This window comes from Leucoraja erinacea, chromosome 17, assembly GCF_028641065.1.
Source record: "Leucoraja erinacea ecotype New England chromosome 17, Leri_hhj_1, whole genome shotgun sequence".
Taxonomy (NCBI): Eukaryota; Metazoa; Chordata; class Chondrichthyes; order Rajiformes; family Rajidae; genus Leucoraja; species Leucoraja erinaceus.
Genome location: NC_073393.1, coordinates 23104060 through 23131522, shown reverse-complemented (window position 1 = coordinate 23131522; position 27463 = coordinate 23104060). Strand labels below are relative to the sequence as shown.

Sequence of the window (27463 nt, the reverse complement as noted above, 5' to 3'; positions counted from 1 at the left end):
GTCATACAGTGTGGAAACAGATCCTTCAGCCCAACTTACCCTTGCCACCAACATGCTCCATCTACAGTAGTCCAACCTGCCTGTGTTTGGCCCATATCCCTTTAAAACTTTCCTACCTATGTACCCATTCAAATCTTTCTTAAAAGTCGTTATAGTACCACCTCTTCTAACAACTTGTTCCATATGCCCACCAGCTTTGTGTAAAAAAACTACCCCAAATGTTCCTCTTAAATCATTCCCCCCTCACATTAAACCTATGTCCTCTTGTTCTTGATTCCACTACTAAGGACTCACCTTATCTAATCCTCTCATGATCTTATACACCTCTATAAGATTACCCCTCATCCTCCTGCACTACATGGAATAACGTTGTAGCCTGCCCAACCTCTCTCTCTCTAGCTTGTTTCTAATGGATTCAATGCACATACAGAGAGAAGAACAGCGCATGCTGTCCATGTCCTCAGGAAAGAAGAAGCCTGATTATAAATCACTAATGATAAATTTTAAATTGTGGCTTTATAAATAATAAAAACCATCGCTTGCAGTCAGTGCAAGCAGCATGTAGAATTCACTCCAGAAATTAATCAGAAGAAAAAGATGGAGGATTGTTTCAATCATACCACAAGCAATTCATCAAATTCAAAAGAAAGGGAAAAAAATAGATTATGTGTAAATTATTGACACTGACTGACTTATCAAAGGGGACTCTGACAGAGAAGAGAATTAAGGAATATCTGAAACTGCTGTATGCATGTCAAATAAAAACCACTTCAAAACTTCACTGTGAAAAGCTGAATTCAATGTGGTTAAGTTTCCATCTTGCTTTACTGAAGACCTCTTCATGTTGACATTTGGTAAAGTACAGAGGTCCTTAGCTCTCCACAATTCTGTTCACATACCAGGAAGATCAGGCGACACTGTATCGTAAACTGCAACAAACCTATCTGACTAATCTCTTCCTTGGAGAGATCTAATTGTGTCACAGAAAATATCATTCGATTCACACGTGAAGGAGATCGTCGATCAATGAAAGGTCTAGCTTTTCTTCTGCATTGAAACACGTCACTGCCCTTCACTTCCTTTATACCTGCTAGCAACACATTCCGCAAAATAAATCATCGCATGACCTAAACGTTGCACCGTAGCCATCAGTTTAGAACATAATGCAAGCGGTGATGCAGGGAATAGCAGGGACGTGCAAACTTAAGAGGTAGACTTGAGAGATTAAAGGGTTTCAAACTGATAAGCTCATGCAGCCATTACTGACCTAGAAAAATCAGTTTTCCTTTAAAGTGAGTGATAAAATCATAGATTCATACAACGTGGAAACAGACCAGAAGATAGACACAAAGTGCTGGAGTCAACGGCCTGTCCCACTTAGGCAATTTTTTAGGCGACTGCCAGCGACTGGGCAGTCGCCAGGCGGTTGCCGGAGTGTTGCCTGTATGGTCGTGAGTAGTCTCCTCCATCGCCCAAAGAGTCGTAGTGTTTTTCTGGCTGCTGCTGGATTTTGAAGCGTTCAAAACTTTTCGGTGACCTGTCGGCAACCGTGGGCTTGTCGTAGCTTGTTTTATCCTGACTTAGGTGCTGTTGTAGGTTGTTGCCAGGTTGTCGTCAAGCGAAATCAAGTAGCGACTGTGGAAAAACACGTGATCAGGTAAAAATAAAGTGCGTGGAGTTCCTGAACTTTTTGATGGAGACCTTGAGCATTGTAAAATGGCTCAAAGGGGAAGGAAGGGACAGCCCAGTGGCAAGGGCCAAAACCCCATCCCTACCCGGAGACTGAGGAAACCTCCTCTTAGGCTTCTTCTTCTCCATTCTTCTTGTCCTTCTGTCTTATAGATCTTTAAGCAAGAGGGCTGCTGCAAGCAGCATGGCTTCTTCTTGTAATAAGAGCAATGCCCTCTGATGTTGTTCCATGGTAGTCATGATGCAGAATGATTCGAAACCGCACCCTACAACCCGTTTAATAGGAAAACTGGGTGATTCCATTGTTTTAGAGGACAAAATGACGTCACATGTCGTCAGTTGTCCTCCGTTGTTGCTGACAGGGTCGTAGCTTGTCTAGCTTGTCGTGGCTGGACGTAGGTTATCGTAGGTGTCGTCATAGGTTATCGTAGATGTGGTCGTAGGTGGTCGTTCTAATCGAGATGATTGGGTCGCCGTTGTCAGTAGCTTGCCATAGCTTGGCATCAATTAGGTGATAGGATGTTGTAGCTTGTCGTAGACATTGTCGGAGGGGGGTCCAGTCGCTGTTTTTCTGGTGACCTGCTACGACTATAACAGTCGCAAGAAAAATTACCTAACTGGGACAGGTCCTTACCTCAGCAGGTCAGGCAGAATTTCTGGAGAAAAAGGATGGGTGACATTTCAGGTTGAAGCCGTTCTTCAGACTCTGGCCCTTCGGCCCAACTTTTCCATGCCAACCAACATGCCCCATTGACACTAGTCTCAGTTGCCTGAAAATTTGTCCCACATCCCTCTAAGCCGCTCTTATCCGTGTACCTTTCCAATTGTCTCTTAAACTTTGTGATATTATCTCCTCTTGCAACTCGTTCCATACTCCCACCACCCTTGGTGTAAAAATGCTTCCTCTCGGGTTCCTGTTGAATCTTTATCCCCTCACCTTAAAGTTCTGTCAGCACAATCTACTCCTTTCCCAGGAGACATTCATGTTAGTGTCCCCCATGTGAAAGTACAACTTGTATTTACATTCCCAGAGACGGTCAGTCTCCGATCTTTGCGTTCCATTCAAATAAACGAGGGGCTTGGATTTATTAAGTGCCACATATAACCTTAGGATGTCCTGAAGCACTTTGCAGTTGATGAAGTCTCTTTGAAGAGTAGTCACAGCTGTAAAGCAGGAAGTGCAGCAGACAAATTGATCAGAGGAAGATCCCAAAGGCGATCATGTAAAATTGAACTGGGTTAGCTGCTAATTTAGTAATATTGATCAGTTGGCAACATTGTAGAATGGAACTGCAGATGCTGGTTTACACCGAAGATAGACACAAAATGCTGGAGTAACTCAGTGGGATAAGCAGCATCTCTGGTGAAAAGGAATAGGTGAGATGGGGGTGACAATTGATTGGCAGATGTGGCATAGAGCCATAAAGTGTAGAAACAGGCCCTTTGGCCCAACTTGCCCACACCGGCCACCAAGTCCCAGCTACACGAGTCCCACCTGCCCGCGTTAGGTCCATATCCCTCCAAATCTGTCCTATTAATGTACATGTCTAACTGTTTCTTAAATATTGGGATAGTCCCTGCCTCAACTACCTCCTCAGGCAGCTTGTTACAGACACCCACCACCCTTTGTGTGAAAACGTTACCCCTCAGATTCCTATTAAATCTTTTACCCTTCACCTTAAACCTACGTCCTCTGGTCCTTGATTCACCTACTCTGGGCAGAGACTCAATCTATTCCTCTCATGATTTTATACACAGTAAGAAACAAAGGCTAGAGATGAAAAGGAGATGACGGGATATCAGATAAGGAGGATTTAAATGTGAAGCCAGATATTAGCTTACACTTCACATTACCTGGAGCTCACTGCATTGGTATCCATAACCTAATCCCTCACTGCTTACACAACAAAAAAAAACACTTATTCACGCACTAAAGCACTCTTCTCCACATTAGGAGACCAAATGCAGTTCGAGAAATCACACTGAAGAACATCAATGTTGAGCCCGCATGTGTAATCAAAAATTTCCAGTCACTTATCACTTTAATTCTCATGTGAATCTCTCTGTTCCAATGAGGTTCAAAACAACCCTGAGATAGTTCAGAGAGTCAGAGTCATAGAGCATGGAAACAGGTCCAACTTGCCCATGCCGACCAATATGTCCCATCTACACTAGACCCCACCTGCCTGCGTTTGGCCCATATGGTTCAAAGGTGCTTTATTTGTTACATCTGGAAGTGCACATTGAATCTCTGTTTGATAGTTTCATGTATTCTACCCATCCACATATAATATCCCTCTCTTTGATGTATAAAGGTGATTACAAAAAGTGGTGAACACTGCCAGTCCTTCGAGTGTACTGACCTCCCCACTGAAGAGATGAATGTCTCAAAAAGGCAGCCAGCATCTTCAAAGACCCACACCATCCTGGCCACACGCTGATTTCATTCCTGCCATCGAGAAGGTTGTACTGGAGTCTGAAAACTGTGACATCCAGGTTCAGGAACAGCTTCTTCCCAACAACCATCAGGTTATTGAATACTACAACATCCAATTAAGCTCCGACTGGGTTGCACCAGGAACTTTGGGTTTTGTTTTGTTTTTGAACTATATCGTTTTTTTTTTAATTTATTGAACTTCCTTTTGTTGTTTGTTTATTGTATTATATATTGAGTACTAGATTTACAAACCTAGTGTGCTGCTGCAAGTAAGAATTCCATTGTTTTGTTCCAGTACACGTGACCATAAAACATTTAACTCTTGACTCTTGAACTTATCTATGTTGCTCTGACCATGATAAGATTCATGGTCCATGAGTTAACACCGAGATACATTGAGGAGCAGATTTTGCATTCTCTACATTAATGACTGAGAGGTATGGCAACATATGGTTACTAATATCGAAGTCTGGACTAGAGTCAGTCATTGAGTCATACAACGTGGAAGCAAGTCCTTCAGCCCAACTTGCCCACACCAACCAACATGCCTCATCTAAACTGGTCCCACCTGCCTGCCTTTGGCCCATATCCCTAAAAACCTACTCTATCCATGTGCCTATCAAAAATGTTTGTTAAACATGGTGATAGTACCATACCTGCCTCAACCACCCCTTCTGGCAGCTTTTTCCACAAACACTAACCTTTGGGTAAAAAAGTTACCCTTCAGGTTCCCATTAAATCATTTCCCTCTCACCCTAAACCTATGTCTTTTTGTTCCCAATTCCCTTACTCTGGGCAAAACACTCTGTGTGTTTACCCTATCTATTCCTCTCATGATGTTGCACATTTGTATAAGATCACCTCTTATTCTTCTGCGCTTCAAGGAATAAACCCCTATCTAGCTCAACCTCTCCAAACCTCTACCAGTCCCTCGAGTCCTGGCAAAATCCTGATAAATCTTCTAATGTTTTGGAAATACAAATTCAAATTGAAATGTAAATTAAGTTTATTAAACGAACCAAGAAATGAAAGCTAGTTTGAATATACATTGGCATGCTGCCATGAAAATCCATTTTGTTCATCAACGTCCTTCCTTATGGGGAAAGAAAATCTGGTTCTTGCTTGATTATCTGAATTATCAAAATGTAAAGGTAAATCCAAACACACAATAATATGGGTGAATGTTAACGGCCCACTGAAGTGACCCAATGTGACTCCTAGGTAATGGGTAATGAATGGATCAAAAAATAATTCTTAGAGGCGGAATGCGCAAAACCACAGGACAGTTAACTTTGCATCTGTCATAGCGAAAATGTCTGGAGCTATTATTAAAGACATTATAGGCAATCAGTTGAAACGGAAATCATAGTTTTCCAAATTTATTGGCATTCATTGAAGAAGTGATTTGTGCTGAGGATATATTACACTGAGATTTGCAGAAAATGGAAGCTTAGTCTTTTACACAGTTGGGGAATCAGGAACCAGAGGACATAAGTTTAAGATGAGAAGGGAAAGATTTAATAGGAACAGAAAGGGCAATTTTTTCACACAGTGGGTGGTGGGTATATGGAAGGAGCTGCCAGAGAGCTAGTTCAGGCAGGTACTATCGCATTATTTTAAAGACAATTGGATAGAAAAGGTTTAGATGGATGTGGGCCAAATGCAGGCAAATGGGACAAGCAGAAATGAGGCATCTTGGTTGGCATGAAGGAGTTGGATCAAAGGGCCTGTTTCTGTACAGTATGGCTATGACATTGTCTAACCTTTATTCTTTTGCAGATAATCTCATTCTATAGCAGATACAAAAGTAGCATTTGAAAGGCATTTGGATGGATACATGGATAGGAAAGATTTAGAGGGATTTGAGCCAAATAGAAACATAGAAACATAGAAAATAGGTGCAGGAGTAGGTCATTCGTCCCTTCGAGCCTGCACCGCCATTCAATATGATCATGGCTGATCATCCAACTCAGTATCCTGTACCTTCCTTCTCTCTATACCGCCTGATACCTTTAGCCACAAGGGCCACATCTAACTCCCTCTTAAATATAGCAAATGAACTGGCCTCAACTATCTTCTGTGGTAGAGAATTCCACAGATTCACCACTCTCTGTGAGAAAAAGTTTTACTCATCTCGGTCCTAAAAGATTTCCCCTTTATCCTTAAACTGTGACCCCTTGTTCGGACTTCCCCAACATCAGGAACAATCTTCCTGCATCTAGCCTGTCCAACCCCTTAAGAATTTTGTAAGTTTCTATAAGATCCCCCCCTCAATCTTCTAAATTCTAGCGAGTACAAGCCGAGTCTATCCAGTCTTTCTTCATATGAAAGTCCTGACACCCCAGGAATCAGTCTGGTGAACACTCCCTCTATGGCAATAATGTCCTTCCTCAGATTAGGAGACCAAAACTGTACGCAATACTCCAGGTGTGGTTTCACCAAGACCCTGTACAACTGCAGTAGAACCTCCCTGCTCCTATACTCAAATCCTTTTGCTATGAATGCTAACATACCATTCGCTTTCTTCACTGCCTGCTTAACCTGCATGCCTACTTTCAATAACTGGTGTACCATGACACTCAGGTCTCGTTGCATCTCCCCTTTTCTTAATCGGCCACCATTCAGATAATAGTCTACTTCCTGTTCTTGCCACCAAAGTGGATAACCTCACATTTATGCACATTATACTGCATCTGCCATGCATTTGCCCACTCACCCAACCTATCCAAGTCACCTTGCAGCCTCCTAGCATCCTCCTCACAGCAAACACTGCCCCCCAGCTTTGTGTCATCCGCAAACTTGGAGAAGTTGCATTTAATTCCCTCATCCAAATCATTAATATATATTGTAAATAGCTTGGGTCCCAGCACTGAGCCTTGCGGGTACCCCACTAGTCACTGCCTGCCATTCTGAAAAGGACCCGTTTACTCCTACTCTTTGCTTCCTGTCTGCCAGCCAGTTCTCTATCCACATCAATACTGAACCCCCAATACCGTGTGCTTTAAGTTTGCATACTAATCTCTTATGTGGGACCTTGTCTAAAGCCTTCTGAAAGTCCAGGTATAACACATCCACTGGTTCTCCCTTATCCACTCTACTAGTTACATCCTCGAAAAATTCTATAAGATTTGTCAGACATGATTTACCTTTCATAAATCCATGCTGGCTTTGTCCAATGATTTCACCACTTTCCAAATGTGCTGCTATCCCATCTTTAATAACTGACTCTAGCAGTTTCCCCCACTACCGATGTTAGACTAGCTGGTCTGTAATTCCCCGTTTTCTCTCTCCCTCCCTTTTTAAAAAGTGGGGTTACATTAGTTACCCTCCAATCCTCAGGAACTACTCCAGAATCTAAAGAGTTTTGAAAAATTATCACTAATGCATCCACTATTTCTGGGGCTACTTCCTTAAGTACTCTGGGATGCAGCCTATCTGGCCCTGGGGATTTATCAGCCTTTAATCCATTCAATTTACCTAACACCACTTCCCAGCTAACCTGGAATGCAGGTAGCAGTAGCGTAAATGGGGCATCTTGGTCAGCTTGGGCACATTTGTCCTAAGAGCCTATTTCCGTACTGTATCACACTATGACAATTTAACCTTGTGTTTTAACAGGTGAAGCAGTGTTATAAACAGATCTCTATAAGTAGATATAAACAGGTATTTTCCCACTTGGAAGAATGTGCCGTCATGATCACTGTTCAGGGTCCAACTTCTTAGTTTATATCAATGATTTGGATGAAGGCATCAGATGTATTGTTGCTATATGTTTTCTGATAACACAATGGAAAGTAGGAAAGTGATCTGGAAAGAGAATATAAGGCTAAGGGATAAGTGCGAGAGCTAAGATTTAGGAAGATTCTAATGTGGGAAGTTACAAAATTTTCCATCTTGATAAGAAACATTTATTTTTTAAAATGGCATGTTTTATAAAAGGTGAGAGTTTGCAGAGGTCCAATATAGAACATAAAACACAACAGCACTTCGACAGGCCCTTCAGCCCATGATGTCTGTACTGAACATGATGCCAATTTAAATCAATTAATAATAATTACAATATAATATTAAATTAATAATTAATGCATGTAGCTAAATTAATTTCATCTGCCTGCATATGATTCACATTCCTCCTTCCCCTGTATATCCAAATGACAATCGAAAAGCCACTTAAGGAGTGGCACAATGGCATAGTTGCTGCCTAACAGCACCAGAGACCTGTGTTCCATCCTGACTACGGTTGCTGTCTGCCCGGAGTTTGTACATTCTCCCTGTGACCATGTGGCTTTTCTCCGGGTGCTCTGGTTTTCTCCCACATTCCAAATACATGCAGGTTTGTAGGTTAATTGGCTTCTGTAAATTGCCCCTATTGTGCAGGATAGAACCCATGTACCAATGGTCCGTGCGGACTTGCTGGGCCAAAGAACCAGTTTCTATCCTGTATCTCTAAACTAAACTTAAATGCCACTATTGTATTTGTCTCCAACACCACCACTCCCAGCACATTCCAGGCACCCACTGTGTTAAAAGGTTGGCCTGGATATCTGCTTTGGACTTTGTGCCTCTCACCTTTAATCTACGTTCTTTAGTCTTTGTTATAAATTGCTGAGCACTCTAAACCTAATGGATGGGTGCTTCTTCTTGTGTGAAAATCTAGTACTGGTTGTGACTTTTAGAAAAATAAGAAGTTGCCCACACAAAAAGGAATTGCAATGAAATTATTTCTCACAAGGTTTCATGAGTCTCCAAAAATCTCCTTTTCTAAGGGCAGTGAGAGCAGATTTGTTGAATATTGTTAAAGTAGAGGTAGGTACATTCTTGCTGTGTAAGGAGATGAAAGATCAGGGTAGCACAGTGGTGCAGTGATAGACCTGCTGCCTCACAGCGCCAGAGACCCGGGTTCAATCCTGACTACAATCACCATCTGTACCGCATGGGTTTTCTCCAGTGCTCCGGGTCCCTCCCACATTAGAAAGACATGCAGGTTTGTACGTTAATTGTCTTCTGTAAATTTCCACTACTATGTAGGAGTAAAAGTGGAATAACATAGAACTTGTGCATAGGTGATCAATGGTCAATGTGGACATGGTGGGTCATAGGGCTTGTTCCCACGCTGTTTCACTAAAACTAAAATTAAAACTAAATTATCACAGGTATATAGGGATTTAAGGTTACCTTTAGATCAACCATGTTCTTAGGAAATGGCAGAGTAGAGGCAAATGATGAAGGAGCCTATTCTTGGCCATTATTGGTATAGTTGTAAATCCTGCGTTAGAGTTGCTGCCTTATAGCACCAGAGACCCGGGTTCGATCCTGACTACGGCTGCTGTCTGTACGGAGTTTGTACATTCTCCCAGTGACCACTTGGGTTTTCTCTGGGTGCTCCGGTTTCCTCCCACACTCCAAATCTGTGCAGGTTTGTAGGTTTATTGGCTTCAGTAAAGATTATATATTGCCCCTAGTGTGTAGGATAGTGCTAGTGTACAGGGCGATTGCTAGTCGGCGCAGACTAGGTGGGTCGGTGGGCCGATTGGCCTGCTTCCTTGCTGTATCTCTGAAGTCTAAAATCTAAATTGTCCTTGCTTCATCCACAAACATGCGATATTCCAATCACAGGAAGTTGACTGAAAAATTACTGCAAACATCTTCAAGGGCCACAACTGCAATCACCGCATGATTGTGCTCTTGGGTGAATATTCTAGTGACCTTGACAATAATCGAAAGACTTTGTGATGAATGCCAGCAATGAATGGATTTGGAATTAAGAAACTAACTGCTTCTTCTGACTAGAGAGTTTATACCTAGGTACTATAGTCTTGGATAACAAGTCAGCCCTTTGGGATTGAGATGATGACAAATTTATCACCTGCCATTTATCACCTTGCTGTTTGTCGAAGCTGGGTGAGCACAAATTGGCTGCCCTGTTTCCAACACTTCAGAAACTATTTCATTGGATGTGAATCGCCACGGGCCAGGAATGGTGCAAGTTTGTCTTTGATTCAAACAGCTGTAAATCTTTACATTCTCAAAGTCAAAGGTATTTATTTGTCATATGCACTGGTTATGAACTGAAACAATGAATGTCTTACTTGCTACTGCTTTATAGGGATATTAGCATAACAATATTTTTTTACCTACACTTTTTCTGTAGAACTAACTAATACTTTCCCTGTAGACAAAGATATGCCGGTATGGATATGGATTCAAAATTAAGCTACATTTATCAATGAAATAATCCTTCATCTTCTGTTTTGATTTTGTGGCCAATCAACTTCTAATTTAATACACTAATAACTAATGTATAAAATCAACAATACTAAAAATGTGAAAATCTGGATTTTAACGTTTTAGAGGTGCAAGTACACTATACCAAAAAAAAAGCATTTGGCTGAACACGGTCTCCTCTTTCCACTCGATTTTTGCATTAATTTAGTTTTTTTAGTTTAGTTTGTCCCGTGTACTGAGGTATAGTGAAAAGGTTTTGGTGGCGGGCTATCTAGTCAGCGTAAAGACTATACATGATTACAATGTAGCCACCCACAGTGTACTGATACATGATGAAGGGAATATCGTTTAGTGCAATGTCCACAATGAGGTAGAGGTGAATCGGACAGGACTCCAGCTTATGGAAGGAAAGTTCAAAAACATTATGACAGAGGGGAAGAAGTTGTTCCTGAATCTGGTGGTGTCCACTTTCAAGCTTCTGTATCTTATGCCTGATGGGAGTAGGGAGAAGAAGGAATGATTGGAGTTGACCAAGACTTTGATTATGTTGGCCACTTTCCCGAGGCAGCATGAAGTAGATGGAGTTAATGGAGGGGAGTCTGCCTGGCAAATACATCGTCATTTTATTTCAATACTTAAATCCAACTGAATGCCAGTTTTATAATTTAGACTTATATAAACTGTTAACAGCAGACATAATCAGTACACAATCTCACATTCTGAAAGTTGTGGTCTTGTAGAATGCATGGATGACCTTATAACGGCTTTTGCCAGCACAAAGTTTTATCAGTGCAAAAACTGTAAGCTGAAGTTTTCAAGTAGGTCAATGGTTGTTTGGTTATTATTTGTGAAAAATGTGAAGTCCAAAGTACATTCAAGATTGACCAAACTGTAATAAAACATCGAATGAATCAAGAGTTATGGGAATAAACTGGGAATGGGGAGTTATTGGAAGATCAACCATAATCGTGGTGAGTGGTGAAAACAGCTTCAGGGTGAGAATAACAACTCCAACTTATTTCTTGTGGTCTTATTCCATATATTCATAAATCTTTAATAGAACGTTCTGGCATGATCAATCAGGGTGTTGAGTATAGAAGTTGGGATGTTATGTTACAGTTGTACAATATGTTGGTGATGATGCAGTTTTGGTAACCCTGCTATATGAATTATGTTGTTAAACTGAAACGGTTCAGAGATTTACGAAGGTGATGTTGCCAGAACGTGCAGGTCTGAGCTACAAGGAGAGATAGAGCAGATTGGACTTTATTCCTTGGAGTGAAGTAGGCTGACTGGTGTGTATAAGATCATGAGGGGAATAGATAGAGTGAATGCATAGAGTCTTTACCCAGAGTAAGGGAATCAAGAGCTAGAGGACATAGGCTGAAGTTGAGACTGGAAAGATTTAATAGGAACCTGAAGTACAGTTTTTCACACAATGGGTGGGTATATGGATGAAGCTGTCAGAGGAGTCTGTTGAGACACATATTCTAACAATATCTAAAAAGCATTTGGATAGGTACATGGATATGAAAGGTTTAGAGGGACATGCCAAATACAGACAAGTGGGACTAATGTAGATGGAGCATTTTGGTTGACAAGTTTGGCCGAAGGGCTTGTTTTCATTCTGTATGACTATGACTCTGTAACACTATATTTTACTTTTCCTAGACTGAACCCATTCCATTATGCTGGCTTGCGTACATTTCTTGACTGAAATTGCGCAGTAGAATAAGTCTGAGAACAATTCCTATGGAAACAGATCAGTTCCTGATGGAGCACGGCGGTGTAGATGCCAAGATGCTTCCACTAGTGGGAGAATCGAGGACAGGAGGAAACAGTTATTAGATAACAGGGTGGTGATTTGAATCTGAGGTAGGTACGAACAATCACACACAGAGGATAGTGAACCTCATGATTCCCTTAACCTGGAGGGATTAAGAGGCTAGATCATCGATGATATTTAAAGAGGAAGTCAACAATGGTTTGAAAGTTCAGGGAATTGAGGCTTGTAGTTATCTGGCACAGAATAGGAGATGAGGTCTGGACCAGATCAACCATGAACATTGGGGACGTAGGACTTTTTGTTTATCTAAACTCTGAAATCGTAACGCTACAATGCTGTAACAATATATTCCGCACTCTGGTATTTTTCTCTTTGCATTGCCTGTTGTACTTATATATGGCTTAAATGTACTAATGTAGAAGTACAGAAGTGTGAAATGCATCAAGATTCGGGGATAGTTTCTTCTTAGCTATTATCAGGCAACTGAACCATCCAACTAGAGAGCGGTCCTGATCTACCACCTACATCACTGGAGACTCTCAACTATCTTTAATCAGACTTTATTGGACTTTATCTTGCACTAAACGTTATTTCCTTTAACCTGTATCTGTACATTGTGGACGGCTCGATTGTAATCACGCATAGTCTTTCCGCTGACTGGTTAGCATGCAACAAAAAAGCTTTTCACTGTACCTCAGTACATGTGACACTAAACTAAATAAACTTAATTAGTAGTTTAATTTTATAGAAAATGGACCTTTGAGCTACCAAGTCCGCGCCAACCACCAACCACCTGTTCACTCTAGTTCTGTTATCTCACTTCCTCGTCCACTCCCTGCACACTAGCAGCAAATACTGAGGTAATTTAACAATATGATACGATACGATAAAATAGAACTTTATTTATCCCTGGAGAGAAATTGAGCTCCCAACAGTCATAAAACACAAGATACATGAAACATGAAATGAAAGTGATGAGTGGAAAGGATTGTGGATGTGCAAAGATTGGGGAGTGGTGGGGGTGGGAGCCAAGGAGGGAGGGGAGTCAGCCTCAGTCTATCCCATGACAGAAAGGGGAGGATTTGTACAGTTTAAGAGCCACAGGGAAAACGGATTTTCTGTGGCGTTCTGTGCTGCATCTTGGTGGAACCAGTCTGAAGGTACTCCTCAGGTTGACCAGTGTGTCACAGAGGGGGTGAGCTAGACCATCTTTGGGATGTGGGAGAAAATCGGAGCATCCGGAGGAAATCCACGCAGTCACAGGGAAAACAAGCATGCTCCATACAGACAGCACCCAAAGTCAGGATCAAACATGGGTCTCTGGCACCGTAAGGTAGCAGTTCTACCAGCTGTGCTCTTCACTGTTTGTTACTACAAGTGACAAAAGTAAACCAGTACGAAAATATGATTAGGCTAGACAACATGGTGGTGATGGGCTGAATGGTCTCAATTTCTGCCATTACTTTCTGTAATTCAATCTAAAACAACACATGTGAAATTTATTTTTATGCTTTGAATGGCTAGTGGCACGTGGCTAACAAAGCCAATGAAAATACCCGCCGTCCTTACAATGCAGTTCCCCCTGAAACAAGAATAAAATTCCTGCCCCCATCTCTAAGTTTTAACGAATGCACACGGAAAGCATACATTTACAAGATTACTGGTGCAAGTATCACTGGTGCTATAAAGGCAAGTTTACATTGCAAATCTGCCACCCATTGCAAGTGGATGAGATATAAAATGCAAGTTGTGAGTCACATTGACCCGCTGGTCAATGTTGATTTCTTGACCTGCTTTCTTTTGCTAAATAGAAGCAGCATTTCATTCTCAACTGCCTCAAGAGTACGACAAAACTGCAGGATTTGCACATTAAACTTGAACTCAAGTCACCATGCAAACTTGGAGCTGACACTGAATAGTATAAACACCATTTCAGCAATATGAAAATCATTACCACATGTCAATTAACTTCTTTGGCCCAGAAAGGATATAATTTAAAATGAAAGACTCAATCCCTTAACTTTAGATCACTTTTAACTTTATTTTATAATCTAATCATTCTTTCTCTCACTGTTTCTCTTTCTGTGACCGAGTTGAACGTGCTTCTACTCCCTGCTAAATTCTCCTTCTGAGTCTCATCCAGCTGGTTAAGGAGGTGGACCATGGGGACAGATCTTTGCTGAGGTCTTGAAAATCTTCTCTCACAGAAAGAGAGAGTGGAAAATATTTCTGGAGCTGAAGGCAAGGAAACCTATCCAACAAATGTGCCCCTCACTAGCAAGGTTGGTCTTTGTCCGACCATCTCCCTATCAAACACACCCTCACCTGTATCCACCTTTCACTCCCCTGGCTTTGCTCTGGCCCATCTCTCTACCAGCTTTCCTTCCCACCCCCCATGTCCCCATGCCCATGCCTATTCCCACCACAATCAGTGTGAAGAAGGGTCCCAACCCTTCTACAACCATCAGGGAAGACACAAAGTGCTGGAGTAACTCAATGGGTAAGGCATCATGGATGATGTTTTGGGTAGGGACCCTTCTTCAGACTCATGGTCAAAGAGCAGAAGAGCAACAGGAGTCACAGAAGGGGAGCAGTGATTGAGGGTCTTACAGAAATCCCATTGGAGAAGAAGGGTCCCAACCCAAATTGTCACCTATTCGTGATCTCCAGATATGTTGCCTGACATGTTGAGTTATTCCAGCACTCTAAAGCAGGAACTGTTTTTTTTTAGTTGACAAAACTAAATGCAGTTTAGTGTAAGAATACAGTTTGGAAACAGGCCCTTTGGCCCACTGAGTCTGCGCCGACTATCAATCACCCCTATACCAGTTTTATCCTACACACTAGGGGCAATTTGCAGAAACCAATGAACCTACAAACCTGCATGTCTTTGGAATGTGGGAGGAAACTGGAGCACCCAGAGAAAACCCACGCATTCACAGGGAGAACGTGCAAACTCTGCACAGACAGCACTCGTGGTGAGGATCGAACCTGGTTCCCTACCAGCTGCACCACTGTGCCGCACTCTTCCCTGTTTCTACACGGTCGTTCGGATGACCTGCAATTTCTCATGAGGAAACTTAAATAAATCAATATTATATGAAAACTTACCCGTCCAACAAGAATGGGTTCAGGTCCTGAAAATTCTTCCAACACAAACATTTGATTCCAGACCCAGCCTCTCTTGGCACGGTTGAGGGCTCCTGCATCGGTGTTCAAGCCATCGAGTGTTAACACATCCCCTTCCTGTAATCTCTGTGGAGCATCCAGGGGGATGGGCTGCATCAGCGGAAGCACACTAATCCATGCCAGCACCAAGCGAGCCTGCATATCCACAAGCATTGTTCCCAGTCTCTCCGGCATCATTCCTTGGACCTCTCGTGATGGTTTGAGGAGTGGGGCTGATGGATGTGAAGGATGATGTTGCAGGCAGCGGGGCGGTGAGTTATACAGAGATCTGTAGCTTCAGTCCAGGATAGGTCCCTACCTACAATGTTCCTCAACACTTGCAAGCCAACAATGTTATCACGTGCTATATCTGGCTAATTCTCCAGTTCCTTTGCCTTGTCTATGGTGCATATAAAGATGATCTATCAGAAATGTTCCACGATACAATTCCTCGGTGCATCGGTAAGTCCTGGAAAAAAAGGAAGAAATATTTGAATTATTTCCGGACTGAGCCTTGGTCCTGGAAGCTGCACAAACAGCTGCACTATGCTACCACCCAATATAAATGAAGTCACTGAAAGGAAATAAGATGAAACTTGCTCTCCCCCCATAAAATGACGCGCAAAAAAAGGCACAAAGTGCTTCAGTAACAGCAGGTCAGGCAGCATCTCTGGAGAACATGGATAGGTGACATTTCGGGTCAGGAGCCTTGTTCAGACTAAATGTAGTAGGGTGGAGAAAGCTGGAAGTGGGAGCTGGTCACCTCTCTATGTTCTCCAGAGATGCTGCCTAACCTGTTGAGTTTCACCAGCATTTTCTTTTCCTTTTTTGTAAACCAGAAACTGCAATTACTTGTGTCTCCATTATAGATGGGATGAATTTCAAACTCTATTCTGCAATATCATCAATCAAGTAGAAGCCAGGCATTAAACGGAAACCTTTTCTAATCCATTTGATTCCGTTTCAAGCACTTTCTGAAAATTAGCTGTGACTAAAAGCTTGGTTATTTTAATTTGGAGTTGCAGAAAGATCCAGGCAGAGATTCCAGGCAAAAGTTTTATCCATAGCCTGTTTAGTAACATTAGTAAGACATTTAGATTTAGAGCAGCACAGTGGCGCAACTGGTGGCCCTGCTGCCTCACAGCGCCAGAAATCCACGGATTGACCTTGTTCAGACCTCTTCCCTGTCTGTGTGGAGTTTGCATGTTCTCCTGTGTACACATGGGTTTCCTCTACGGCTTCCTCTACCTTACATCCACATCATAAAGACCTGCAGGTTTTTAAGCCGATCCTGGACTTACCTTGACTTTTACCTTGTCCTTTTACCATCTGGACGCCCGCAGCGATGGCTGCAGAGGGTTGAGGTCCCGACCACGGGGGGAAATGGAGGAGGACTGGCCAATTTCTGTGCCTTCCACCATAGTGATTAATGCTCTGTTGGATGTTTGTGTTAAATTTTTATTGTGTTTGTGTGTTCTTTATCATTGTACTGCTGCTGACAAATTCATATCACTTGCAGTTTATGTGCAATGTGACGAATAAAACTGATTGTATTGATTGTATCGTATTGTATATTACCCCTAGTGTGTAGTGAGTGAATGATAAAGTTAGAGAACATAGAATTACTGTGAATAGGTGATCAATGACCGATGGACTAAAGGGCCACTTTTCATGCTGCCTCAAGAAAAAAGATAAAACTAAATTTGGAGTGAAGAAGGGCACAGAATTATGTGTCAAAGGTGTCGGAGGTTATGGGGGGGAAGGCAGGAGAATGGGGTTAGGAGGGATTGATCAGCAATGATTGAATGGCAGAGTAGACTTGATGGGCCAAATGGCCTAATTCTACTCCTATCACTTATGACCTTATAAGAGCAAAGAGACTTGCAGACTTTGTAAGGACAGGAGAAGGTTGCCTATACAAGGGGGGATGAGGCCGTGATAGAATTTGAGAATAGCAACGAATTTAAACATCACCCTTTTTTCCTGACTGGATATGTCCTAAACTAGAGCCACGGCAATAAGGTAAGAGGGAGGAATATAACGGAGTTGTGTGGGGGGAAATGTTTTACACATAGAGCAGTGGGGACCAGGAACGCATTGCCAGGGCTGGTGGTGGAGCCAGATACAACAGTGGCATTTGAGAGGCTTTTAGAAAGGCACATGGTAGTGCATGAAATAGAGGGATATTGATCATGTGCAGGCAAAAGAGATCAGTTCAGCTCCGCATCATGTTCGGCACAAACATTGCGGGCCAAAGGGCCCATTCCTGTGCTCTACTGCGTAATGTTCCATGGTCTTGTAAAGCAAGAGTCGATTTTCAACTCTCAGCTCTCCCAAAGATTACTGCTCTTCTGCTGATGTAACCTTCTGGAGATCCCTTTAAACAGTCCTTGGCACAGCAAGTGATTAAATGTATTCTTTCATTACGTTGATTAAGTCATCCTCTGTCATTCCAACCACAGAGACAGTCATTTTAAGTATGCTTTCCTATCCCACCTGCTACATTGCAGGTTAGATATTTTGTACTTCTGAATGATGTTGGCATTGACTTCAAAATTTGGTCCATGTCTGTAAGGTTGTGTCTTGCGCAGGATTCCCCTTTGCTCTTTCTATTGTACTTGAGTTGACTTGATTGTATTTAAACTTTAGACATTAGAGATCCAGTGTGGAAACAGACCCTTTGGCCCACCTAGTCCGTGCCGACCAGCGATCACCCCATACACTAGCACTATCCTACACACTTGAGACAATTTACAAATTTGCAGAAGCCAATTAACCTACAAAACTGTACGTCTTTGGAGTGTGAGAAGAAACTAGAGAACCCGGAGAAAACCCACACGGTCACAGGGAAAACGTGCAAACTCTGTATAATCTTCACCTGCAGTCAAGATCGACCTGGGTCCCTGGCACTGTAAGACACTAACTATATCGCTGTGCCACTGTGCCATTTATGCTTGGCATATCTGATCTGCTTAGATGGCATGCAAATCATCACTACACCTGGAAACATAATAAACTTGGAACATATACAGAAATATATCCTTAATATGTTGCAGATGCCAGTGATGCGGGGCTCAAAATAGCTTCCAAAATGACACTACATTTAGAATCATAAAAAGATGCTGGAAGAGAATATTACCAAGATTCGAGGGACTGAGCTACAAGGAATGGTTGAGCAGGCTAGGGATTTATTCCTTTTAGTGCAGAAGGATGAGGGGTGATCTTATAGAGGTGTACAAAATCATAAGAGGAATAGATTGGTTAAATGCAGAGTCTTGTGCCCAAAGTAGGGGACTTGAGAACCAGAGAACATAGGTTTAAGGTGAGGAGGGAACGTTTTAATGGGAACCTGAAGGGTAACATTTTTACACAAAGGGTGGTGGTTGTATGGAATGAGCTGCTGGAGGTGGTAGTTGAGACAGGTACTATTGCAACGTTTATGAAACATAGTGTAGGTTAAGAGGGATATGGGTCAAATGTAGGCAGGTGGGACTAGTAGAGATGGGACATGTTGATCTGCGTGGACAAGCTGAGCCTATTTCCATGCTGTGTGACCCGACTCTATGCACAGGAAAATGCCTTTTCGACCATGTGACAACCTTGGTGCCAAATTAAGTTTGCAAGTGGTCTATACTCCGTGATTTGCTGTCTGGTCATGTATTTAGTTAAATGCCTCTTAAACATTGCAATCACGTGTGGTTCTACTACCTCTGCTGGCCGTGTGACCCAGGCATCCAACAATTTCGGTGTAAAATACTTATCTCTCAAATCTCCTCTTTAAACACCTTAACCCAATGTGCTCCAATATTTGATGTTTCCATCCTGGGAAAAAGACTATCTGCCTTATTTATGCTTTATTGTTTAGTTTAGATTTACAGATACAGTGTGAAAACAGACCCTTTGGCACATCAAGTACGCGCCGACCAGCTATCACCACACATTAACACTGTCCTACACACCAGGAACAGTTTGAAATCTTACCCAAGCCAATTAACACGTCTTTGGTGTGTAGGAAGAAACCGGAGCACCCAGAGAAAACCCACATGGTCCCACGGGGAGAACATACAAACTCCATCCAGACAGCACCCGTAGTCAGGATTGAACCTGTGTCTTTCATGCTGTAAGGCTGCAAACTCTACCGCTGCGCCACCATGACGCCCATTCATATTTCTTTCAATGCAAGGGTTTCCCTCGATGAATGCGGTGCTCGTTTATTAACAGACTGAAATTAGGTTACTCTTGAAAAAGAAGCACTATTCATAAGTGTCCTAAAATTCCTGAAGATTACATAAAAATTACACTGAGCTAATTAACAGGCCAGACTGTACTTACATTCAGCTCATAGTTTTGCAGCGAACTGCTCTTCACCACCCCCTGAACTTCCATACCTAAGCATTGAAACAGAGATGTCAGAGGCCACATGTTGGCACATCTGAACCTCTCGATCTTTGCTAAACCTAGCATGGCTTGTCGGCTTGAGACACACTCTCCCATTCATTTGAAAATAATGAATTAAAAAGGAAAGAGCAGGTAAGTGGTTTATTTATTTTATACTATGTTTAAATAACTCATTCCAATTAATATTCCAACACATTCAATTCAGGGAGATGAGCAACACAGTGGCACAGCGGTAGAGTTTTCCGTTTGCATTCAACGTCTTAAAGCGCAAAACCTCATATTTGTCAGATTAGTCTGCCATTTTCCACCCATTTCTGTAGCTGATCTATATCTCTGCTGTTATATATATACATATATAAATTTATCATTTTATTTATTTATTTATTTATTTATTTATTTTTTTCTTCTTTTTTTTAAGTATGGAACGCTTCACGAATTTGCGTGTCATCCTTGCGCAGGGGCCATGCTAATCTTCTCTGTATCGTTCCAATTTTAGTATATATGCTGCCGAAGTGAGCACATATATATATATAATATACATATACATATATATATAATTAGGGTTAGGTAAGGGGGAGGTACAGCGAGACCTGGGTGTCCTTGTACTGAAAGTTGGCGTGCAGGTACAGCAGGCAGTGAAGAAAGCTAATGGAATGTTGGCCTTCATAACAAGAGGATTTCATTATAGGAGTAAAAAGGTTCTTCTGCAGTTGTATAGGGCTCTGGTGAGACCACATCTGGAGTATTGTGTACAGTTTTGGTCTCCTAATTTGAGGAAGGACATCCCTGCGATTGAGGCAGGGCAGCGTAGGTTCACGAGATTGATCCCTGGGATGGTGGGACTATCATATGAGGAAAGATTGAAAAGACTAGGCTTGTATTCATTGAAGTTTAGAAGGATGAGGGGGATCTTATAGAAACATAAAATTATAAAAGGACTGGACAAGAACCAGGGGCCACAGTCTTAGAATAGAGGGGAGGTCATTTAAGACTGAGGCGAGAAAAAAAGTTTTCACCCAGAGAGTTATGAATTTATGGAATTCCCTGCCACAGAGGGCAGTGGAGGCCAAATCACTGGATGGATTGAAGAGAGAGTTAGTTAGGGCTCTAGGGGCTAGTGGAGTAAAGGGATATAGGGTCTAGTGGAGTCAAGGGGAGAAGGCAGGCACGGGTTATTGATAGGGGACGATCAGCCATGATCACGATGAATGGCGATGCTGGCTCGAAGGGCCGAATGGCCTCCTCCTGCACCTATTTTCTATATATGGGTGTGCGTGTGTATGTAAATATACACACACACACCTGCACATATATGTATAGAAACATAAAAATATAGAAAATAGGTGCAGGAGTAGACCATTCGACTCTTCAGGCCTGCACCACCATTCATTATGGCTGATCATCCAAAATCAGTACCACCTTCCTGCTTTCTCCCCATATCCCTTGATTCCATTAGCTCTAAGAGATATACCTAACTCTATCATGAAAACATCAATATATATATATATGTATATATATATATATATATATATATATATATATATATATATATATATATATATATATATATATATATATATATATATATATATATATATATATATATATATATATACATATATAGATATACAGTGGCTTGCAAAAGTATTCATACCCCTTGAACTTTTCCACATTTTGTCATGTTACAACCACAAACTTAAATGTATTTTATTGGGATTTTATTGGGACCAACACAAAGTGGCGCATAATTGTTAAGTGGAAGGAAAATGATACATGGTTTTCAAATTTTTTTACAAATAAAAAACTGAAAAGTGTGGCATGCAAAAGTATTCATCCCTCCTGAGTCAATACTTTGTAGAACCACCTTTCGCTGCAATTACAGCTGCAAATCTATTCAGCCCCCTTTACTCTGATACCCCTAAATAAAATCCAGTGCAACCAATTGCCTTCAGAAGTCACCTAATTAGTAAATAGAGTCCACTTGTGTATAATCTAATCTCAGTATAAATACGGTTGTTCTGTGAAGGCCTCAGAGGTTAGTTAGAGAACATTAGTGACAAACAGCATCATGAAGCCCAAGGAACACACCAGACAGGTCAGGGATAAAGTTGTGGAGAAGTTTAAAGCAGGGTTAGGTTATAAAAAAATATCCCAAGCTTTGAACATCTCACGGAGCACTGTTCAATCCTTCATCCAAAAATGGAAAGAGTATGGCACAACTGCAAACCTACCAAGACATGGCCGTCCACCTAAACTGACAGGCCGGGCAAGGAGAGCATTGATCAGAGAAGCAGCCAAGAGGCCTATGGTAACTCTGGAGGAGCTGCAGAGATCTACATTTCAGGTGGGAGAATCTGTCCACAGGACATCTATTAGTCGAGCACTCCACAAATCGGGCCTTTGTGGAAGAGTGGCAAGAAGAAAGCCATTGTTGAAAAAAAACCATAAGAAGTCCCGTTTGCAGTTTGCCACAAGCCATGTGGGGACACAGCAAACATGTGGAGGAAGGTGGAGGAAGTTTTTGGCCTAAATGCAAAACGCTATGTGTGGCGGTAAACTAACAATGCACATCACCCTGAACATACCATCCCCACTGTGAAACATGGTGGCAGCATCATGCTGTGGGGATGCTTTTCTTCAGCAGGGACAGGGAAGCTGGTCAGAGTTGATGGGAGGATGGATGGAGCCAAATACAGGGCATTCTTGGAAGAAAACCTGTTAGAGTCTGCAAAAGATTTGAGACTGGGATGGAGGTTCACCTTCCAGCAGGACAATGACCCTAAACATACAGCCAGAACTACAACGTAATGGTTTAGATCAAAGCATATTCATGTGTTAGAATGGCCCAGTCAAAGTCCAGACCTAAATCCAATTGAGAATCTCTGGCAAGACTTGAAAATTGCTGTTCACAGACGCTCTCCATCCAATCTGACTGAGCTTGAGCTATTTTGCAAAGAAGAATGGGCAAAAATTTCAGTCTCTAGATGTGCAAAGCTGGTAGAGACATACCCCAAAAGATTTGCAGCTGTAATTGCAGCGAAAGGTGGTTCTACAAGGTATTGACTCAGGAGGGATGAATACTTTTGCACGTCACACTATTCAGTTTTTTATTTGTAAAAAAATCTGAAAACCATTTATCATTTTTCTTCCACTTCACAATTATGCGCCACTTTGTGTTGGTCTATCACATAAAATCCCAATAAAATACATTTACGTCTGTGGTTGTAGTGTGACAAAATGTGGAAAAGTTCCAGGGGTATGAATACTTTTGCAAGCCACTGTATATATATACATATATATATAGATACATATATAGATACATATATATATATATATATATATATATATGTGTGTGTGTGTATATTTATTTATTTTTATTATAAACAGCAGAGGTCCCAGCACAGGTCCCTGTGGAACTCCACTGGTCACAGGCTTTCAGCCTAAATATCGTTCTTCCACCACAACCCTTTGTCTCCTATCAGTAAGCCATTTATGAATCAAAACACACAAGTTACTTGTCATCACGTGAATTTTAATTTCTAGATAAACCGACCATGAGGGACTTTATTAACTTGGTTGATCTAAGATGACTCCCAAATCTGACAACCCTTTGTGTGCTGTCACAGAGGTGGATTGCTCCAATCTTTTCACACTGGTTCGATTGTAATCATTTATTACCTTTCTGCTGACTGGTTAGCATGCAACAAAAGCTTTTCACTGTACCTCAGTACAAGTGATAATAAACTGAACTAAATAAACTAAGCTAAATTAAATGCCGCACTATTCCACTATTCCCTCTGACTAAAGCAATTGCTCCTCATCTAATGGGAGATTAGAGGAAGGCACCAGTGCATGGGATATTAGGGGGGGCCACCAATAAATTTTTCGATGCTTATCTCTAAAACTAAAACTTCTAATGCATCACTGAGTTTTAAAATAAATCTGCTTTTATTTGAACCTTAACTCTGTGTCTTGTAGATATTTCCATGGCAGGTTTATGGGGCAATAAATTAAGGAAAGGAACTTGGATCCACTCTAATCAAACCTAATGAGTTGATTAATGCTGCTTCTGCAAGCTCCATGGTGTAAGTGCAGCAGACTTTGACCAGACAAGAACCCACTGAATTGGACTGGAAAGGAACTCCCAAGGGGCCATGGGTCATTGCCGTACACCGGCAGCAGGCCAGGCTCACCTGCCCTGGGACCAGGAACCCGCCTGGAGTAGGGGCCCCGTCCGAGGCTCGTCTCCTGCTCGTCCCTGAAGACCGGGAAGTGGAGAGAACAGTGAAGTTAGTCGGCAACTCCGGCAGATGCTGAACGGGAGGGATCTTACCTTGCGCGCCCTCAAGGTCGGCTGCGGGGGGCACCCCTGGTGAATGAAGGTTGGAGGTGGCCGGGCGAGGAGAAGGTGGACGGTTTACTGGTGAACAGGATGGAGGCGATGGCTACAATGGGCCTTTGAAATGGCTCCAAAACCTGGAGACTCTTGCATATGGACTCAGTGGGGTGCAGTCTATGCATTGCATACTTAATCAGGGATTGGATTTATGTATGGCAATAATCGTACTGATTACTATGCATAAATATAATTTCACTGTACTTTGGTACAGGTGATTAAAAAAAACCAACCTTGGAATCTTTGTGTGTAGGGTAGTGTAAATGTGTGGGGATCGCTGGTCGGTTCGGGCCCGGTGGGCTGAAGGGTCTGTTTCTGTGCTGCTTCTCGAAACTAAACTAAACTAAACCAAAAGCTGGGTTTTTCTGATCAGAGCAAAGGTCACAAGGAGTTTTGGCGGAGGTATACAATATTATGACGGGATTAGACAGGGTCAATAAAAGGAAGCTGTGCCCATTAGCGGAAAGATTCATAAAGTCATAGTCATTCAGCAAGCAAACAGGCTCTTCGGCCCAACTCATCCAGACCGACCAAAGTGCCCCATCTAAACTCCTCCACTGTTGGAGTGAGGTCACATGCAAATAGGTGAAACAGCACCCCATATTTTGTTTGGGCAGTTTACACCCCAAATGCTAATTACAATAACTTCATGACCCCTGCATTCCCTCTTTCCCCATGCCCTACCCCACTCCCACACCGTAGTTGTCCTACTAGTTGCACTGATCACATCCCTGTATCCCTTTGTTATCACCTCTTCCCCAGCCAATAATAGGCCACTATAGGTTCCACCCTTCCTTGGTTATCTTTTGCTGGCCCTGATTTGTTCTGGCCTTTTCCTTCCTCCAGTTCCCCACCCCTACTCTACTTTCAGACTGAAGGAGGGTTCTGACCTGAAATGTGACTCATATTTGTTCTCTAGAGATGCTGTGTGACCCACTGAGTTACTCCAGCACTTTGTGGCTATCTTCCATCTAAGCTAGACTCCGTTAAACCTTTCCTATCCATGTACCTGTCTGAATGTACTTTAAATGCTGGGTCAAAGACCAGCAGAGCAAATGTTCATAAGTTTTAGGAACAGAATTAGGCCATTCAGCCCATCAAGTGTACCCTGACATTCAATCATGGCTGATCTATCATCCCCTCTCAAGTCCTTTCTCCTGCATTCTCCCCATAACTCTGACAACCTTACTAATCTAAAATGTGTCAATCTTTGTCTTAAAAATATCCATTGACTTGGCCTTCATAGTCTTCTGTGGCAACAAATTCCACAAATTCATCATCCTCTGACTAATCAAATTCCTACACATCTCCTTTCTAAAGGTACGGCCTTTTATTCTGAGGCTATGCCCTCTGGTCCTAGACTCTCCACTGGTGGAAATATTCTCCCCATATCCACTCTATCCAGGCCTTTCCCCATTTGGTAATTTCAATGAGGTCCCCCCTCACTCCTTATAAACTCCAGTGAGTACAGGCCCAGTGACACCAAACACTCATCATATGTCAACCAATCATTCCTGGGATTATTCGCATAAACCTTCTCTGGGCCCTCTCTAACATCAGCACATCCCTCCTCAGATATGTGGCACAAATGTGAACTAATGTGAACGATGACTATTTTTTTAACCCAGGGGTCCAGTGTTATCAGCTTCTAGAATTAATTTCCAGTACATGGGGTAGGAAGAGAATCACACAGTAATTGGAGAGAGTTATGGATGTAACCCAGTCCACTGCACACACCGGATTATCATCATCCCCTCAACTGTATCTACACTTGAAGCTGCCTTAGGATAGGAGCCAACATTATCAATGACCACTCACACCCTGGTCATTCCTTCTTCTACCCTCCGTAGGCATGTAGAAGATACCAAAGCTTGAAAGCACATACCACCAGATTCAGGAACAGCTTCGTCCCCTCTGTTGTCTGGTTATTGAATGAACTTCTCACAAGCTAAGGATGGTGTCCCGATCTCCCAATCTACCTCATTGTGGACCTTGCAGTTATAGAACTTCATTTTCTCTGTAGTTGTAACATTATTTTCTACAGACACAAGGGACTGCAGATGCTGGTTTACAAAAAAAAGGCATAAAGTGCCGGAGTAACACAGCGGGTCAGGCAAAACCTCAGCTATCCTTGTTCTCCAGAGACAATGCCTGATCCTTTTTATCCCAAAAATAAAATTTATTCAGAATAAAAATTATATATAAAAACAAGTACATTGCAAAATCTCTTGTGACATTTCTCAGCGTTTAAATATTTATTAGTATTATAATTGGTAGTGTTCACAAGCTATCCTTACACCAAGCTTCCTTGCCACTCATGTGGCCCCCTGGGGTAATATATTTTCCCTTGTTTGGGGACAGTCCCCACTGGACTCTGCCACTCAATGTCCAGCAATGGGAGGACCCTAGACTATGGTCTTACCCCACAGAGCCTTGGTGTTGGCTGCACCAAGCTTCAGTGCATCCCTTCCCTCAGCACATAATCCCGCAGGCGGGAATGGGCCAGTCGGTAACATGCCCCGATGGACATCTTGCTCTGCTGGGAGCCATTGAGTTACTCCAGCACTTTCTGTATAGCAGGAACTGCAGTTCCTTATGACTACAGAATAAAATCATTGTGAGATTAGGGGAAGGATGAACAATCACTTTGTGTCTTTTTTAATACTATTTTGGTAATTTTTTTCCTTTCTCTTCCGCACTACCTGATCTATTCATGTAGAGAAGATCATACAAAATAGTTTCCACTGCATCTCGGTATATAGTACATGATTCTAATGTACAATAGTGGCACAATGGCACAGCGATAGAGTTGCTATCTTACAGCGTTAGTGACCTGGGATTGATGGGTGCTATCTCCATGGACTTTTATACATTTTCCTTGTGACTGCATGGGTTTTCTCCAGGTGTTCCGGTTTCCTCCCGCATTTCAAAGACGTATGGGTTTGAAGGTTAATTGGCTACGGTAAAGATTGTAACTTGTCCCAAGTGTGTAGGATAGTGCTAGAGTACAGGATCGCTGGTCGGTGCGGACAGTTAACCGAAGGGCCTGTTTCCACACCGTATCTCTAAAAAGAAGTACCAAACTTGCATACCTTGGTGAAGTTATGGATCGCTGAGTGTTTGATACTGAGCATGACATGGAGAGCCAACTCAATGATGATTAGTAGATTAACCTGCTTGAGATATGGTATTGCAAAAATAATGAACAATGGTGACCTATTGTTACCCAGAAAAAAATGCACCATTTATTTATTTATTTTTAGGAACTTCGCGGGAGACTACCCATTTGTGAAAATCATTGATGCAGTTGATAGAAATCATGTACTATCACTCTGGTTTTGGTATCTTCTGGTGAAGGTTAAAG

At 42.1% G+C, this 27463-nt stretch overlaps 1 protein-coding gene and 1 non-coding gene across 3 annotated transcripts in view; both read right to left on the bottom strand.

The window, feature by feature from the left end:
* The window catches only part of cdh8 (cadherin 8), a 195648-nt gene that overhangs the window by 147777 nt on the left and 20408 nt on the right, over positions 1 to 27463 (bottom strand). For both annotated transcript variants that reach the window (XR_008724878.1, XM_055648831.1), the window contains exon 2: positions 15249 to 15774. Coding sequence is in view for 1 of the 2 variants with exons in the window: in XM_055648831.1 (XP_055504806.1) it covers positions 15249 to 15503 (255 nt within the window). In the remaining variant the exon portion in view is untranslated. The remainder of the gene's footprint in view (positions 1 to 15248; positions 15775 to 27463) is intronic.
* Positions 20117 to 20223, bottom strand: LOC129705517 (U6 spliceosomal RNA). The gene has a single exon (XR_008724916.1). It is a non-coding gene; the product is annotated as a U6 spliceosomal RNA (small nuclear RNA).